Genomic DNA, 20286 nt, shown 5'->3' with positions numbered 1-20286 from the left:
AACTCTTTAAACTTTGTAACTGAATTGCAATTTGCATATTATGATTAGTGCTTCTAAATCATAATTGGTAGTAGTAGTATTTTAAAAGTTGCATGGATGGTGTACAATGTTTGATGGATTTTCTAAGCATTAGATTACTGTGAGCATATTAAAATGATTTCTGAAGGATCATGTGACACTGAAGACTGGAGTAATGATGCTGAAAATCCAGCTTTACATCACAGGAATAAATTACATTTTAAAATATATTCAAATAGAAAACAGGTATTTTAAATTGAACAAATATTTCACAATAGTACTGTTTTATCTCTTGGATCAAATAAATGAAGCCTTGGTGAGCAGTAGAGACTTATTTTTAAAAAAAAAAATACTGTTCTAATCATTTTGGCCACCACTGTACATATTGCAGTAAAGCATTTGATAAACATACAAATTAAGATTTTGTTGTCTCCATCCTGAACATGTAGAAAAAAAAGTGTTTCTCATCAAGCAGGGTGCTGTAACCGAAGTTACTTCCCTTTCTCTGAAAGTCTGCTCTGCAGTATTTCAGATAATAATATGAAATAATAATGCTTTTACAAACAGGTGTAGTACAATTTAAACTACCTTATTAAATAACTCCACTAACTGTTCAGTTTGCTGTACTGCTGCTTTACTCTCTTCTGAACTCTTCCCTGTCTTCATTAAATCTCCTGGTGAAGGTTTGCCAGATATATGTAAACAGCTCCTTAAAAGTGCAACATCATAAACAGACATGGTAAAACTGTACCAATGGAACAAATATAAACAATATACCATTATCAATATCCTAAAAAAAGTCAGGAAATGTAATTTGTTATAAATGAAATAGTTCAATATAAATTAATTGATTGATGAAGGAAAACAATAAACATGGGATAATGTAAAAATAATAATGGGCTCTATGCACGGCGGTATTTCCGGTGAAGGATTAAGGATGCTCAATAACTTCCGCCGATCGTAGAGTCCAATGCAATACCGAGAATTTATATTGAATTTTATACTCCATGGTTATAATAAAGAAACGTAAGTCACAAAAACAGATAAAACAGACACCCCTCGTTGTGTTTATGCTTCTTTTTAAAATTATATTAAATAAACATAACTATAAAATTACATCTAAACGTATGTACGTTTCGTTTCAATGACGGGAGGACAGTAAATTTTAAAGCCATAATCCCGTTTTCCTCGGTTTTCCTCCGCTTTAATCTCCACAACCGGAAATGGACGAGCATCCATGCGTCAAATGCGGAACTTATGCGTGCATATAGCCCATTACACTGAAATGAGTTTCATTTAAAATCAAGCAATTGGGACAGAGGTTTTCTTATGCAAGGACAATACATTGAATAAAAATCGAAAACAAGTGTAGAATCAAATCTAAAATCAAAATTCATTTTTATTCCAATCGTGAGATTCCAAAAGTTTCTTACCCCTAATATAATTTATATTGCGGTATGTAAATGTATCCAATCCAGCACTGTACTACCTAAAGTTATTGACACTTTAAAATGATTTATACATTTTTTATATACATAGATTTATTATATACATATATAAAGAATACATTTGATTATTCAATTTCTTTAGTATTTTTTTAAATATGTTAAATAATCTTTCTGTACCTAAAAAAACCCCTAACTTTTTAAAATTGTATTTGTATCTTTGTTCTGTTGTATTTGTTCTCTTGTTTGTAGTTTGCTTTTGTTCAATTTTTTAAGAAAAAATAAATAAATAAATAACTATATTGTGATGTAGGCCTATATCGTTATCGTGAAATGAATTTTTTCATATCATGAAATAAGATTTTGGTCATATCACTCACCCCTATGGATGGCCAATTGGTTTATTTCATCTACTCAAGTACTCAACAGATCGATCAAAACTCAAGTAATCATCTGGCAAGTCGTGTAATTGTTAGTTTATTTCAGATGGACGGAGGTCTTTGGCATCAAAGGTTTTTGCATCATGGTTTTTTCAGCATTTACCTGTAGCGCTATACTGTATAGTTGCCACATAAAATGATACTGTAATGTAATCAATCCAAAACCTTAAAAACAAGGCTTTTTTTGGCATGTTTGTGCATAGGATGGACAAAAATGTTTGCTGTTCTACTTGTGAGTTTAATTTTTTTGAATGGTGCATTTAAAGGGAGACATAATTCTCAAATGTACAGATGCAGCTTATCTTAAAGTATTTTATTGTGCTGATAGCGTAGCATGCTGTATTTTACAGCATGATTGCAAATCCCTCTCCGAGAAGTTTTGTCTCTGAAGTTATCTCCAAAGCACCATCACCACAGCCATTGAAACACTGCTTATGTTCAAAACCATTATTACAGTGTTCCTGTAATTATGCCGAATCCACAGGTTTATGTGTGAGGTGTTTTGGAGCGATTAAAATACTGTATTTTGCTTTGTGGTGTGTTACTCATTCCCAGGTGTCTCCCAGTACCCTGCAGCAAATGTTGTTCTTGAGTAAATAATTGCAGTTGTAACAAAATAAAAGGCTTAAAAATGTTATCCAGTGAAACTTTTTTGTGACAATAAAGACAGTAATGATGTTATAAAGGATTTCGTTTTAAAATGAATGATTTTCTTTTGAACTTTCTATTAATCAAAGAATTATATTAGAATAATTATATTTTAGAATGTTTATGACACTGAAGACTGGAGTAATGATATTTAAATTCAGCTTTTTCATCACAGGATATATGAAGTCTATATATTTAGCCCATTTATTTGTCAATTATACCCCGTCATTCTCAGTTTCTCCAGAATTGTGTATCTCTATATTCAGTTATCACTGTCAGTTCTGAGTATTCGGGTAGTTGTGGGCATTCCTGTTAGTGCTAGTTGTCATGTTATTCTGGAACAGATGGCATTTAGGAGTCTGCGTGGAGCGTTCATGTTTTTGTGACCTTTTATTGAAACTGCAATGAAATCAGTTCTTGAAAAGGTAGAATAGGAAATCATTCCCACCCATCAAATGCAAACAAACAGAAAACACAGTTGTTGTATATATTTGATTATTTTCTTTTATGTTTTTACCCGTAAAGGAAAGGAGCTCATCGCTTAAAGCTGCTCCATTGATCATGCCTCAGTATTGTCTTTATTCTCTGGGGAGGAAAAGGTCAGAGCGCTCATGCTGGGAAACTATTTCACAAACAACTGTATTTTTTTTTACTCCAGTACCCTGCAGGAAACTACATTTCTGAGAGAACATCGAGTCTTTGACTGTCTTTTGTCAAATGTTTGACATACAGAGCTTTATGAGTCCGTTGAAGTACATTTACATTTATTCATTTAGCTGAAGCTTTTATCCAAAGAGAGTAAGAGACTTACAATTGCTATATATGTCAGAGGTCCCACGCAAGAGCAACTAGGGCTTAAGTGTCTTGCTCAGGGACACATTGGTGTCTCACAGTGGATTCGAACCACTGTGGGGTTTTGAATTGAGAAATCAAAATTTCATTGATCTTTGAAGAGGACAAGAGGTCATTGTTTTATAAACACATTCTGTAAGTTTCAGAACTCAAAATTCCTCGTTCATGTATCTTTGTCTCATGTATTTCTGTTTATGTGTCAGTAAATCAAGCCACTGACTATCAACTTCACATTGTTTCTCTTAGTAGCATGTAGTGCTGGGCGGTATACCGGTTCATACCGATGGTGAATATGGAAAGGTTAAACGTGGCGTGGGTGTTTTTATATGAATGCATCTTTGAAGGGTACTGTCTTTAGGAATGTTGTACAGCCGTTATCGGGGAAATTTTTCTGCAATTTATTTCTTCCGCTAAAGCATCTCCCACTGGCACCACTTTGGAAACAGCATTGCAAACTTGTGGTGTGGATTTTTTTCTACAATATTCACTCATGACAGTTACTAGGGCGTTCTAGGACAATCTACTGCAGTATTTCCTCTCTCAATCAGTAGAAAATGTGGTTAACCCAGTCATGCTTGGGGGAAAAAATTACTGTCATATGCCACGAAACCGCATTAACTTCGGAAAAATACCGTGATATGGATTTTAGGCCCTGCATTTAGTAGCATTAAAATAATATTGTATTTTAATTTAATTGTGATTAAATGATATATAGAAGCGGTCAAATAATTTTCCCAATAATTGCTTTCAATCAGCGCAAGTATCAGTGACTCTAGACAAAATTTCCCTTAAGCCAAGTTCACACTACAGGATTTTAAGCCCGATTTATGCCCGATTTCCAAATCGTTGAGCTCGCTGCCAGGTCAGGGTGTTATCGCGTGCAAATCGCGGGGGATTAGTGTGGACGATGAACGCTTGCCAATCTATTAGTATGAAAGAGCCAACAACGCAGCGAAAACGCTCGCAGACGCGTCGCACAAACAGTGTGCAGTACTAGTTTCTGTCTGACGCCCATAGCCGCGCGTTGTGTTCTCTTCTTCACTGGGTATTGGCGCACATGCTGTTTCGCGTCATTTCTGGTTCGTTTTATTGCATGGTTTTTCGTGACAAAACGTGGTTTGTAGACAAGATAGAATCGTTGGGTGACAGAGATGTTGTCAACTCGTTATTTATTTGATTATTTTCAGGATTTAGACCGTACAGTAATGAAACAGCTATCATCCGATCGTGGTTGTATCTCTATGTAGTGCGTTGTCAACTCGTGTAGTGAGTTACCTCCTGTTGTGGATCAATCATGTTGTGTTGTGTGGTGTGAACAGCTAAACAACTTGAACACACCTGATTTCACTGAGAGCAAGTCATGTAGTGTGAACTGCACAGTTCAGCCCGACGTCTTAAAATCATGTAGTGTGAACAAGGCTTTATAATCAATGACGCTGTCTACACACTGCACAGTTAATCTTTTATTTAGCCTATACATCGTGTTTGCACTGTTAGTTATGAGGAAAGCTTTGTCAAGTGCAGAAATCGAGATCACTGCATTCATACACTCAACATTCATACCCTCAATTCTATAGATCTAACACGAATTGTTCAGTTTGTAATTTGTATTCATTATTCAGTAAGTCTGTGAGCAATTCATCAGTGCACATAAATCTAAAGGAAAATATCTGTCTTCCATCAAAATGTAGCAACCTTATCCTAATGTTTTTTTTAATTGAATATCTTGTTGTTACATTATGAACGTATAATGGATTACGTGTGGCAGTGAGTCAGGATGACATTCTCCTCTAGATGAGAGTCACACCACACCGACGTCAAGTTGATTTCACACTTGCTGATTATTTCTCATCATGCGCAGTGATAATAAAACACTACTGGATCTGTAATGGAGTCACGGTTTCCTGCTGTCTTTAGTGACTGTTATTATCACAGGCACAGCTGTGTTCAGTGATCATCATCACCACCAGTAGACTTCCAGAAGCCTGTTGTTTCTATTGTATATAATGGTTTGTAGTGAAAAGTTCAAAGTTCAATTCTTTCTTTCACTGGCAAACGTCAACAAGGAATTAAAGGTATATTGCTGGTTATTTTCTGTTTTAGGTCTACGGATTGCATCTGTGGCATGCTTAGTACCTTAGTACAGATTATTAATGCGCTACTGCAAACCCACATGTCTTTTGTTTGATGAACAACTCAAAATTATACTAATTATACTACAGATGCAGTAAATAGACATTAAGTTGAAAGTAACCCTTTTGCATCATAGTCAGCTAAAAATTACAGTTCTGTGGGTTTTACATGACCAGAGAGTCATAAAGAATTAGAAATAAATCTTTGTTGTTAATCAAATATCAGCAGCATTTCACATTATCTGTCTATAACTTAGAGAAATGTCTGCATAATGCAGTTGTTAGCTGTATTTAAATAATGGGTAATGGGAAACATGTTGGGTGTGTTTGTTTTAAATTATAATTTGAGCACCTCTGAGAAAAACCCTGTTTAATGACGATAACTATAATGTTACAAATTGTAAAGTTTTCTGATTTCATATAAATACAAAAAGTCATGCTTAAAGATGTCCATCTTTAAATAAATACACACAAGCCAAAGCATTGAAATTAGACACATGTATATTATATGTATTAGGGGTGTAACGGTACACAAAAATCACGGTTCGGTACGTACCTCGGTTTTAAAGTCACGGTTCGGTACGTTTTCGATACAGCAAAAAGAAAGAAATGCCAGAGAAATTTCCTATTTGTTTAAAGAAAAAATATATTTTTAAATAAGTGTGAGTTTTCCTAGATCTTGAAATTTCAGGTTTATAAATGGGGGGTCATCTTTGAAGGATGAACAAATAATGTTTTGGTCATCACATTAAAAATAACATTTAATTTATTTATATAATATTTGAATTTTGAAGTGCTGGAAAAAGATGTGTGAAGTACTTGAAAGCATTTCACCATTCCAGGCAAACTGGTTCCAGTTTGTGTTACTATGTTAAATCCATGGTGAATGTTGCTGGTCTGTGGATGTAAAGTATTGCTAGTTCATTCACCGCACAATGTTTCTCCTGGTTTCCATGACAGCGCTGTTTGATCTAATAGAGATCTACGGTTAATAACGGAGAAAAGTGAATGCTTCTCACTAGATCTCGCAGCGATGTTATTACCTCAGTGGCGAATTCAAATGTTTTCTTTACCGGATCTCTTAGCGCTGTGTAGTAACAGTGTTGCTTGATCGAGATCGGCTCGCGCTGCACAGATGTTGCAGGTCTGAACTGATAAATGATCCGTAAAGCACATAATGAGTAGTGCAGTTTCGTTCTGCTTTCATTCGCGTGCCATTTGGATGTTGCGCAACGTTGTGTTGGCCGCGTCAGCACGAATTTTGCCGGCAAGAAAAATGGTCCAAGCAATCGTTCGGTTTGTATGTGTACCGAACCGGAAGCCTCGAACCGAAACGGTTCAATACGAATACATGTACCGTTACACCCCTAATATGTATACTTTCACACTTTATTTGCCTCTGTTTTAGAACAGATGATTATCTGATCAAAATAACAAAATATGTGTTACAGTGACGATAAAAAACAACTTAAATCGAATGCGTTTCTGATTTGTTTAATTGTTTCTGCCGGCTGCGTGAAGATGCAGCTTGCTTTCTTATGATGCTAGCTTTAAATATGCAACTTTGCTGCAAAACGAATGCATAAAAGTGACCAGCTGGATATAAACTAATGCAAATAGATTGTAACGACTGTGTCATTAAACATTTGGGTCAGACTTGCATGTGTTTTTGTCACACAATTTTAACCGTTTGAGGTACTGTCAATGTTAGCGACCCCTCAGACTCGGCGGCGAACATAATGCCACTAATGCAGCATAGTCAGCAAATTATATACATTATAATTATATGAAAACACATACCATATAGCCCTATTCACACGGGATAAGTATTACCTGGTGAACTCTAGTCGTTTGTAATAATTGCGGAGGTTGTCTGTTATCTTGATCCCGTACGAATCTTTTTAAAATCCGCTTCTAAGTGTCCCTCTCTGTGCCTCAGTTGCTAATATAGTTATCATTTCTTTTCTGTGGAATTTTCATGCAGTGTTTTGTGCACAATTAATGTGCATTAAAAAAAAGCCATATATTTTGATTTCAGGTTGAGTTTAATCACACAGTGAGTAGTGAAAGTCAAAAGCAATACTGCCATATGGGGCTAATTTCCTTTTTGTGTGTTATGGCTAAATTTAGCCTGACCTAGTTGATTGCTAGTGAGTGGAGTTCGAGGAAGCCACAGAGACCGACAAGATCATGGGTATCTTGGATAGGAAGCTGATTTCAAGGACTCACCAGCTTTTATTGTTATTTAGTATCAAAAACTGATTTGAAATTTTCCATGCTTATTATTTAATAGCATGTGGTATGATCTTATGCAACACCGTGAACTTGTTTATATACTATAATAAATAATATTGTAAAATAGTTACAATTTAAAATGTTTAGTTTAGTTAAATTTAGTTAAGCTCTTGTGATGGCGAAGACGTTTCCACTCATTTTTAGCCTGTTTTGTTGAGACAGCATCCTCTGAGGTACAAGTGAAATATTAAGTGCAACATATTAAATAAATACAGAATACATTTTTAAACTTCTCAACTAAATGTTTGACATTATCATTTGCTTTCAATGTCCTGCGTTCTCTCACAACTTTGTCGAGCTCTCACTCAAAAAAATGAACTAGGAAGGTTGTGCACTTTACTTAAAATATTTATAAATAGCTTACTTATAATAATTGTGTTTTTTGATTTTAAATGTTTTTTTCTATTAAGGTCTATGTAAATGTGTCTCAACTTGACAGTACAAAATCCTAATGTGTTGTCTAAACCAGGGGTTCTCAAGTCCTTGCGACTCACTGCTCTGCATGTCTGTTTTGTTTCATCCTCCACTCTTTAGATGTGTGTAATGGCCTTTCATAAAGAACACAGCAGTAGTATTGCCTGAAAAAACATTTGGAGTGTTATCTGCTCGTGATCCGCTTGCTATTGTGAAGCAGCCATCCAACACCAGCAACACACAGTTCAGAGGGTCAGGTCAAATATATTGTGGTTTATTAGACAGGAACAGTTTGCGCTGATGTTAGTGTGTGTTAATGTGTAACACACAGACAGACAGATGACCTTCTCACCCAGTGAAATATCTAAAGGTCACCACAGAATAAAATAGAGATAGATGAGCGTACCAGACCAAAGGCCTTGGGTTTGAAGGAAAGCTTTGTTCAAGCTTTACTAAAGTCTTAGATAAAGTCTAATATTTATGACCAGAAGTTAATTTAATATGCCGCACAGTTTCTGAAATGTATTACAGATGTGCAGATCATAATCTGTATTACAGATTTTGGAAAATCTAATTGCAATTGTGATTTTAATATGCAATTATTTTTTAAGCTCTTTATCTTCTGTATTATTCAACAAGGACGAGAAATAAGTCATAGTATAGTAGGGGTGGGAATCTTTAGGCACCTCACGATCTGATCCGATTCCAAAACTATTCTTAATTTACTTTTTTAAACTTTATTTTTTTACCAAGAACTTTATTGAACAATAATATGAACAAATATAAATTGCTTGGTACAAAATAGGGATGAGTTACGATTTTAGAGCATTCAAACGCAAGCTTGCCACAAAGAACTGGCAAAAGTAATCATTGTGAATGTGTCAAATATAGCAAGGAGACATTTTAATTGTTTATTAAGAAACATTTTAATAATGTTTATTAGTGTTTTCTGTGTCAGTCTCGGCTGCAAAGATGTTGACGATGCTGACCCGCCATCATTGCAGAAGTGAACACGCACATAGAGAGAAATGAGTAGGCTTGCACGCGCAAACAACACTATATGTGAATGGCAACATCCCCTTCTGGCAACCTGAAATTAGTCCAACCGTTTCGTCAGTTGAGCAGGTAGTCAGAGGAGGAGTAATGTCAGCCGTTTGGAGATATTTTAAGATAAGCGATGATAAGATAATAGATAATAGAAAATGGGTTATTTAAAGATAAGCTATTTTATGCTAAATTGTCTGGAGGAGGGGTGAGAAATAAATCCTTTAACACTAGCAATTTGATTATACAAGTTGTATTGGCCTATTTACTTTGTTACAGTCAGAAAGTGAAAAACATCTGATGAAAATAAAACATTGTTAGAAGAACTGTAATGGTATTATTAAGTACTTATATTGGTACTTGGTATCGGCAAGTCTTATCTGTCTTATCTGATTGTTTCCTCTGCTAGGCTATATAAACAAATAACTGTATTTGAATCACTGGATGCTAAAGTCAAATGCCAAATTTTTACCTTTGACAGTCACATTTCAGTATTGGTGGTTTGCAGTAATTCATATTAAATATTCAGTATGGTTTTGTTGCACCATATTGCATTATGCTGGATACAGTCTTCCACTTCTGTAGGTTTGAATGTTAGTCATGTATGTTTGTAACAGAGAAACTAGTGTGTAGGAGGATTATGTTGTGGGCAGCACAAAGGGGCATGAAGTTATCTATTATTAAATCACTTAATTAATTTTAAAGCCATGCTAGGGTTAACATTTGTATTCCTAAATGATGTTCACTACAAGACATGATGTCTTGATAGTAGGGGTGTAACGGTACATGTATTCGTATTGAACCGTTTCGGTTCGAGGCTTCCGGTTCGGTACGCATACAAACCGAACGATTGCTTGGACCATTTTTCCTGCCGGCAAAATTCGTGCTGACGCGGCCAACACAACGTTGCGCAACATCAAATGGCAAGCGTAATGAAAGCAGAACGAAACTGCACTACTCGTTATGTGCTTCATGGATCGTTTATCTGTTCGGACCAGCAACATCTGTACAGCGCGAGCCGATCTCAATCAAGCAACACTGTTACCACACCGCGCTAAGAGATCCGGTAAAGAAAACATTTGAATTCGCCACTGAGGTAATAACATCGCTGCGAGATTTAGTGAGAAGCATTCACATTTCTCCGTTATTAACCGTAGATCTCTATTAGGTCAAACAGCGCTGTCATGGAAACCAGGAGAAACATTGTGCCGTGAATGAACTAGTAATACTTTCGTCCACAGACCAGCAACATTCACCATGGATTTAATATAGTAACACTAACTGGAACCAGTTTGGCTAGAATGGTGAAATGCTTTCAAGTACTTCACACATCTTTTTCCAGCACTTCAAAATTCAAATATTATATAAATATATATTTAAATGTTATTTTTAATGTGATGACCAAAACATTATTTGTTCATTCTTCAAAGATTAACCCTATTTATAAACCTGAAAGTTTCAAGATCTAGGAAAACTCACACTTATTTAAAAATATTTTTTCTTTAAACAAATAGGAAATTTCTCTGGCATTTCTTTCTTTTTGCTGTATCGAAAACGTACCGAACCGTGACTTTAAAACCGAGGTACGTACCGAACCGTGATTTTTGTGTACCGTTACACCCCTACTTGATAGATAATCTTACATCATGTAGTTACATCATATTTCCTTAAATCATCATTTCTGTTTTCTCAGTGGGGAAGTTAAGGACATTTCTGAGATATTGACTACTTCTGGGTTGATTGTTGTGAACTTAGTAATTTCGAACCAGTTCTGGTGTGTCTACTTAAATAAATAAATAAATAAATTTATACAGCGCCGACCTGCTAAGGCATGGACTCTACAACACCCCTGCCCTGAAGGTGTCCTGTGGTATATCTGGCACTGAGCTGTTAGCAGCAGATGCTTCAAGTCCTGTAGGTTGTGAGGTGGAGTCGACATGTTGGTCCAGCACATCCCAAAGATGCTCAATTCGATTGAGATCTGGATGCCAAGGCAATACCTTGAACTCTTGTTCCAAGGGCTGCATGATTATGACAAAAAATATTATTTTCGATTATTCCCTTGAAATTCTAATTGCAATTATTAATAATTACGATTATCACAATTTGCATTGAATGATGTTTTGAATAGCTTTATATTAATATTTGAAGCAACTGCACGCCATATTTTTCTATACAGTTAAAAATTAGAAAAATTTGAACATCGTGCACAAGTTCATTTATTTTAGTAATTCAACTTAAAAGATGAAACTAATATATTATTTAGACTCATTACATGCATTGCAAAGCAAGATATGTTTAGCCTTTATTTGTTAAAATTTTGATGATCATTGCTTACAGCTGTGAAAACCTTTTCGCAATATTCTAATTTTGAATTTAGGGTTTTCATAAGCTGTAAGCCATAATCATCAAAATTATAACAAATAAAGGCTTGAAATGTCTCACGCCTCGTTTACACTGTGAGTGAAATGTGACCCAATTCTGATTTTTTTACTCGTATGCGACACAGATCGGATGCGTTCTATGAAAGTGTAAACAGGGAAAAAATGCATGCATTTGGATATTTCGAGATCGGTTTCAGGCCTCGTTCATTTGTGGAAATAAATCAGATATGTGCCAATGTCATGTAAACAGGCAGATCAGATTTTCTGTGGCATTAGGCTACGTCTCCGCGGTTTAATGACGAGAGGAACCCCGACTCGCATCTGCAAAGGGACGGATGGCCCGACGAAACATTGTGTCTTCGCATAGGAGCCAAACGTCAAACATATCAACTTGTGTCCACTTGTCTTGCTCATCCTAAAATTTTGGACCCACTGCTCCTTGTTAAAGCCCAAATGATCTCATGAAAGTGCTTTTATTGCACAATTTTTTTTTCACGTGCCATTTACGCCAAAAATAGTTTTTGCGTGTTTGATACGCACTTTATGGTGTTTAATACGCAAGCAAAACTATTTTTGGCATATAAATGGCACGAGAAATAAAATTTGTGCTATAGACACTCACTTTCATGAGATCGTGTTGTAGGCTATGTTCCCACAAGTCCTGAGATCTTGCTGCACGTTCGTCCATCTGTGCAAGAAGACCCTTTTAAACATGCACGATGTTTCAGTTGTCAAGTGTAAACACATGACTCTCGGATATGGGTCACAATTTAAAGAATGTGTAAATGGACGGTCAAAAAAATCGTATGTAGGCAACAAATCAGAATTGTGCATCAAGACCTGCAGTGTAAACAAGGCCTTAGTTTCACCTTTTAAGTTGAATTACTGAAAGCAATGAAATTTTGCACGATATTAACATTTTTTGAGTTTCACCTGTATAAATAAAAAACAAGCTGTTTTTTTATTTATAGTTGACAGCCTCAAATGTCAGCTATACATTGGTTTGGTTGCTTATTTAAAAAAACAACAACTAATGTTCGCCTTTGGCCATTTTCCTGGTAGTTTTCGCACCGCCAGTATGAAGTGACGTAAGCCACGCTTGTTGTTGTGATGACTGTTGTTTGGTACAGCTGCTAATTGGACAGATCACAGTAAAGCAGTTACTGGTTTGAAACACATTATCACACTTTCTATTCTGAGCCTCCATTTCACAAGGCGTCATGCCGCTGTCTGTCAGTGCTAATTAGTGAGCGCTTTGCTAGCTGTCATTTTTTTTTTTCTTTCAGGGGTTGGTTAGCCTGTGCTTTCTGTGGCTTTTCACCCTCGTAGACGGAAACCTTTTAATTTGTCTTGACTCTAACAAACATCTGCTGCAGCATTGTGACCTTAATTTAATTGTGTGTGTGTTTGTAAGAGAAAGTGCAGCATGCTGGAGTGGGTGTCATCACTGTCTGGACTTGTTGCAATTTCCTTCCTTATTCAGATAGAGGAACGCATTGTTCATTCCTCAGTAAACTGTATATTTGTCCAAGAAGAGGAAATAGGAAATGAGAAATAGGGCTTAATTGTGTCTTGTGTGTGTGGGTGTTGAACTGCTGTAAGACTCAGCATCTATCTATCTATCTGTCTATCCATCTATCTATCTATCTATCTATCTATCTATCTATCTATCTATCTATCTATTTATCTATCTACAGGGGTTGGACAAAAAAACTGAAACACCTGGTTTTACTACACAATAATTTGTTAGAATGGTGAGGGCCTCATTTTGCATCCAAATACAGCACCAATTGACAGATAGAAGTCCTTCACAGTGACCAGAGGGATTATGAGCCGTTCCTCTTCCAGAACAGTGTCCAGGTCACTATATGATGCTGGTGGACTCGCTCCTCCAAAACACCTCAATAATATTCAGATCTGGTGACTGTCAGACCATGGGAGATGTTCAACGTCACTTTCATCTTCATCAAACCCTTCTGTCACAAGTCTTGCTGTGTGTGTTGGTGCATGATCATGCGGTTTGAGCATCAGGTGCTCATGATCCTCCAGAAGGGTTTGGTAGTCCTCGGCAGTGTCGTGTCCATCAAATACAATCAGGATTGTCATGATATTGGAGCTCAAACCATCACTGATCCACCCGTGCTTCACTCTGAAGATTGGCCGCCATGCATATAGATGTGAAACCTCCAACATTGGCCAGTGTTTCAGTTTCATTGTCCAACCCCTCTATCTATCTAATCTATCTATCTATCCATCTTTCCATCTATCCATCCATCCATCCATCCATCATTTTGAGAACCTGCAATTTAGTGAGTGAGCCATCTGATCTGATTCAGTCAGTGAGAACCCTGTGATTGATTCAGTAAGTTCTTGCCAACAATTTCTCCTGATCACGTTGCTTATGACAATCTTGTCATTAGAAGCACTTTTTGAACAGTGTGAGGGTTTCAGGTGGGTGTTTGAACAACCTCTGCTTGCAGTCACCAGTTCATTAAAGAGAGAGAGTTTTGCAAAGACCTCCTGACCTCACGCCTTCATCACTGGTTCACAGCGGTATGGTAAACAAACTGAAGTAGGTCAGTATCCTAACTCTGACAAGTGTGTGTTAGTTTAAATGTAGGCCACTTCATACGGCCACACTCGGTGATTTGTATTACCAATGAGGAAACAGATGAATATCTGAGCTATAGATAATTGGAACAATAGATGTGAAAAAATACACATTTTCAAAAGCTTATCAACTTGTCATTCTTATAGAAGCTCTGTATAGTGAAGACAGGTGATGAATTGGAGTGTAAGATCCAAATCAAAACTTTTGAGAGATGATTTCAAAGATTTTTGAGGTTTGACAAAGATGCACACATGGTTAAAGAAAAGCTTTCTTGTTTTGTATATATCTGCAAGGAAAATTAAAATCAACCCAAAAGTCAATGTGCAGACTTTTGGGTTCTCTATTTATGTGTGCATGTGTTCTCTTCATATTTTACTTCAATAATCTGACATACTGTACATCCTATCCATGCACAGGTCTATTGAACAATAATTGCCGATTAAAAATCGTTGTAATCGTGTCTGAATTATTTATATTTTTTGGTCATTTTTCAGTCTATGCTCAGTGACCTACATGGCGAAAATATTAACCTAATTTACATCTTACTATGCAAGAAATGTTAATCCTCTTAGTGCTTATTAGTGCTGCTTAACTAGTCTGCATTGTTATGTTTAGCACTATTTCATGTGTCACACATACACATATACTGAGACAATAGTTTTTCCTAATAGTTTTTCCCCAGTGTGTACACAACCAGTTTATAATGGTAAAAAATCCACCCACCACCACTCCTTTTTTTATAATCCCCATAAATCATAAACAGTCTCTCCAAACTAGTGGCCCTGCCCATGACTGGTGGCGATCTGCTCTTTTAGCATAGATACAGCCCTGAGTGAGCCATAGTAGACTGCCATTCTGTTTCCTTTCTGTAGCAGCTGGAGATATACAAAGATACAATGTCTGCAAAAAACAAAAACACATTACAAATGTAGTGTTTTTGGATGTACCAATAAACATTAGAGACTCCTGGCATCTGAGTCACTGAGGACACCGTGGTTGAATTTAAATTATGAAGGAAATGTGAAGTGAAGTGTTATATATTTTGCGAATCGACATGCTAGTCGATGAGATTAATAACAACTACATCATTTTATCCATTAGCCATTCATAAACGCCCAGTTGCATTCTAAATGTTGTAACTTCTTCTTGAGTCTCTCAATCACTGTCCAACTCTGGTTCAAACGTGTAAGGCTGAACACCGCTACTGATAATTTCTGACATTGTGGCTGCATGAGTTTCTCCAATTTTGTACCTTAAGCACAAGCTGTAAAGGCTCTGCTCTTGTCTATAAAGAGGCAGGAGCAGCAGCTCATTTGCATTTAAAGGGACACACAAAAATGGTATGTTTTTGTTCACACCCAAATAGGGCCAAATTTGACAAGCTATAATACATGATCTATGGGGTATTTTGAACTGATGGCATAAGGTCTGGACTCTATTGCAGCTTTTCTTGGCCAAAGACTGCCCATAAGGACGTTTGACGGACGTGTAACGCAACCAATCACAGTTCGTTTTGCTACACGTCATGTTTAGGGGCGTGACTTATAACATCGATGTCCCTTACAATAACAGACCGGCATGCATCTAATAAATTATTCATTCAAGAACGTTGTGCTAGCTTACTGCAACAATGGAGCCGTGAACTTCACATACTTTTGAAAATCCAGCGTGTAGTTGATTCTGGTTAGCACTCATTGTCACAGTTGTAAACACCACAGCTTTCGTCTTCCACGAGGGGTTTTGGCATCACGGCATTTGTTTCCTGGACTTTCTTATATTGTTCACCAATAAAGAATGCAACACACACGCCTCCCGGACATCCTGCAGAATTCAGATCACGACTTCGAAACTCCTTCGAAAAGTGTTTCCAGAAAAGTGTGCCTTATTCATCAGACGTTCAGCCACCGGTCCGTGGGCGTGATGCCTGAGGCTAAATATTGTGCACCACCACAAAATGTGTATACTTTCATCTACTATCATAACTGCTGGTTTCAACACACACTCACACACAAATTGAACCAATGACGTCAGGTATCATTTCTATAATATGCAAAGAGAGACTCTATTGATTTTTTTTTTCTTTTGCTTCCGCCCTACCCAGTTTGTGCACAGGAAAACATCATGTGATTTCAGCTTGCCTAAACTTCCTGTCCCTGATCTAATTTTTCTCTCTCTCTCTCTTTCTCTCTCTTTTCTAGTTATTAAGTGAAAAGATAAGCGGTGCAGAAGGGACAAAACTCGATGAAGACTTCATGGAAATGGAGCGGGTGAGAACATCAGAAATTAGCCTCTTCTTCACGTGTTACAAGCATATTTACTCTTACCATCTTTAATCTTTACTCTATTTACTCTTACTGCTTTTCCCACCTTTACAGAAAATAGAAGTCACCAACAAGTCTGTTTTTGAACTTATTACTAAAACCACAGAATACCTTCAACCAAACCCAGGTACGAATCAGAAATCAGACTTATATACAGAAATTTGCACTTGAGTGCATTTATTTATTCATATTACTTCTGAAATGAGGAGGCTAGGCATGGTTTTTGTGTAACACCACTTACTTTACACCATCATCATCAAAGTGTCAAATGCAATAAATTGTTTATACTTCCATACTATTTATTAAATCCAAGTCACATAAAAGTCTAAGCAGATTCACACCACTGTTCAAAACATTTTTTACTGCATATATAAAAATTATGAAATATTATTATAATTTAAAAGGACTGATTTCTGTTATAATATATTTTAAAATGTAATTTATTTCTGTGATGCAAAGCTGAATTTGCAGCAGCTATTACTCCAGTCTTCAGCGTCACATCATCCTTCAGCAAAATATTTTAATATGCCGATTTGGTGCTCAATAAACGTGTTATTATTCTTATTTCTTTCTGTTAAAATTTTTCAAAAATTAAAGAGATTAGATTAAAATAGAACAGTAAAAATTGAGTTATCAAATCCTCTGTAAACAAGTAATGTGGCATGATGGCTGCAGATAATTTTTTTGTGTATTTCGATTTAAATGTAATCTACAATGTTGAGTGGTTGAAGTGTTAACTAGTATAATCCATCCATTTCCACCATTCTGACTGATTTGTGGACCTGATTGTCAAGTCAAGCCCTTGCTTTATTTAATACAGATGCTTTCAAAGCAGCTTTACAGTAAAACACAGGAAAATACTGATCATTGATGCAAACAGAGTTCATTTCTGCTGTTCAGTCTGCCGTTCAATGTAAATGTAGTTCAATATCGATCCAGTTCCCGTCATCAATTATTAAAATAGTTAATTGCATCTATAAAGAAGTTCTGCAGAAAACAGTGATGTCATCATCTAGTTTATTTCAGTTCTCATCCAATAATGTCAGACAGTGCAGTCAAATCAATAATACTGTTGAATATTCACATGTTTTCTCATTAAAATGAAGATCTCACTCAATGAGAACACTTACAAATCACCTCCCTCTAAAAACATCATCACTGTTCCACAATATTAATTTATTTAAAAAAAAAGTGGTTTACACTGTTTTATCTCTTATTTGGAAATTGTTTATTTTGTGAGTAGGCACTGATTCCCTCCTGCTGCTAAATTACTGTAACTTCACTTGCAATGACTCATGTTTAGAGTGCAGTGTTATGATTAATGGTTTGATCATGAGTGTGTCATATATATCTGCACAGCATCAAGAGCCAAACTGGGAATGCTCAACACCGTGTCTAAAATCCGAGGGCAGGTAAAGACAACGGGTTATCCTCAAACCGAAGGCCTATTAGGAGACAGCATGCTGCGATATGGACGGGAACTGGGGGAGGAGTCCACTTTCGGTAACGTCTGCACATACCAACTGTCACGTACACACATGCACAGACATGAACCACAGACCAACAGTTGCAGAAATCCAGCTGCAATGTGATGGAATGCAAGTCGATCTCTCTCTCTCTCTCTCTCTCTCCTTGAGTCACACAAACTTGAACATTGTGCGTTGTGAAACTTGTTTCCAGGAATAGGGCTGTCCTTTCTTATAACGTTTAAACACGAGTCTGACACCTTGTGGTGCTTTGTTGATGGCAGACACAAATGTGCAAATACCAATTATTTTACAATGACTTCCAGTGTAGCTCATCTAGTCAGAATTAAGGCAGATTAAAAGGCAGACTGAAAAATTTCAAAGAAATGTAATAAATGTCTATTAATTTATATGATCCGTATCATATCCTGTTTCATATAAACAACATATATTCACATATTCATGAAGTCCAATAATAAATTCAAAATTCCCATATGCAGATTCCACCAGTACAATAAATCCACACATATCAAATAGAGACAACAATTCTAAACATATCGGAAAAAACACAAAACATACAGGTAACACTTTACTTGAGGGGGTGTGCATAAGACTAACATGACACCTTCATAATCATGACAAGATGCATTTCTTGAATATGAAGGAGGTTTTATGCATGTTTGTGACAACTGTCTTTAAGTGTCATTTGCTCAATTATGACATTTTTAATGCAAATATGACATTGTTTGAGATGTCTTTATGACACCTTGACATAAACCAATACATCATAACCTGTCAGTGTCTTGGTCACGACAACTTGACATTACTAAGACAACACAATCTGTCATAAACATGACATAGCTGATTAATTATCAAACTTAAGAAACCACTTAGCTTTATTGGTGAACATAACTGTCAGGTGGTTGGTTTTGACATTGGCAGTCATGAGGCCATTATTACATTTTAATGACAAATTAAATTTGTAGTGTACCACTGTAGTTGAGGTTGATAAAATTTTCATGACGCAGTTAAAATGGCCTTTTGACAGCCAAAGTCAAAGCCAATGTTAACCCATCAAGCTAAGTGGTTTCTTAAGTTTGATAATGATCTATGATATCATGTTTATGGCAGGCTGTGTTGTCTTAAGGCAGGCGTAGACTGTGCGATTTTCGTCCGATTTTGAGCCGAATTCTGACTCGTGCGACTCTTTTTTTCGTGTCGGACCGATTTTCAGCTTTGTCGTGCGTCGTTTGTCGTGCAGTGTACAGGGAGAAACGAGAGGCAATTAGCTTCTCACGATCGACAATCGGATGGTCGGATGAATTTCTGGCATGTCAGAAATTTTGGTCGCTCCTCGTGACTATCACACAGTTAAAGCAAAGCTACGAACTGAATGCCCTAAACTCAGTGTTTTTTCCCTCACTGCACCTGCGCGAAAACAGAAGTTTAACCATTTCATCTGCAGCAAAAATAAAATTAAAATAAAAACGAAAAGAGAGGGATCTTTAAGTTCTGTAGTTCAAACTAGCTACAAATTACTGTTGTTTACCTCCAGTTCGTGTTGCAAAATGGATAATATTACCCACGTCTTCCAAGCCACGTGCGATGTAACACCTTATTAATTTGTCAAACAATGTTTTTGAAATAAACCTGGTTTTAATTTTCATTGATTATTAATTATGGCAATGTTCGGACATAATATAGACTGTTAACAGTTATTTTATATGCCTATAATTCATTGTAGCTAATCGACCTAAATGTTTTAGACAATTTTTAATTAGGAGTAAGATTATGTAATATTTTATTATCCTCACGTTGGTTATGTGCTAAGAAAATATTGCGTGGCAAATTAATTATAATAGCGGATCAATTTAATAATAAAATTAGCCTATAGGCCTCCCCTAATAATGACAATTCAATAATACTAATAATAATTAAATGCACAAATTGAAAATGCTATCATCTTGATATTGATAGCAGATGCTTGTTTTGACAATATCTCTGGATACATACACGTATATAGGCGCAATCCAGGGGGGTATCGCAGATATTACACGTATAGTGTGAGCAGCAGTGAAGTCGCAGCTCGACGATCAGACCGTACAGTGTGAGCACATAAATCCTGAACTTTGGCTTTGCATTGCATGCGAATTACTCGTTGAGTGTAAGTACTGTAGGTACCTTGCTGAAATCGCACAGACATCGCCGCACAGTGT

The 20286-nt window shown here is 36.4% G+C and overlaps 1 protein-coding gene across 2 annotated transcripts in view; it reads left to right on the top strand.

Annotated features, from left to right (window-relative positions):
* The window catches only part of sh3gl3a (SH3-domain GRB2-like 3a), a 38548-nt gene that overhangs the window by 7907 nt on the left and 10355 nt on the right, over positions 1 to 20286 (top strand). For both annotated transcript variants that reach the window (XM_039659930.2, XM_039659929.2), the window contains exons 2-4: positions 16482 to 16550; positions 16659 to 16731; positions 17964 to 18107. In XM_039659930.2, the coding sequence (XP_039515864.2) occupies positions 16482 to 16550; positions 16659 to 16731; positions 17964 to 18107 (286 nt within the window). The remainder of the gene's footprint in view (positions 1 to 16481; positions 16551 to 16658; positions 16732 to 17963; positions 18108 to 20286) is intronic.

This window comes from Pimephales promelas, chromosome 1 (assembly GCF_988280905.1).
Source record: "Pimephales promelas chromosome 1, fPimPro1.hap1.1, whole genome shotgun sequence".
In the NCBI taxonomy this organism is placed as follows: domain Eukaryota; kingdom Metazoa; phylum Chordata; class Actinopteri; order Cypriniformes; family Leuciscidae; genus Pimephales; species Pimephales promelas.
Note: the sequence above shows the minus strand (reverse complement) of the source record. Positions and strands in the feature narration are given on the sequence as shown.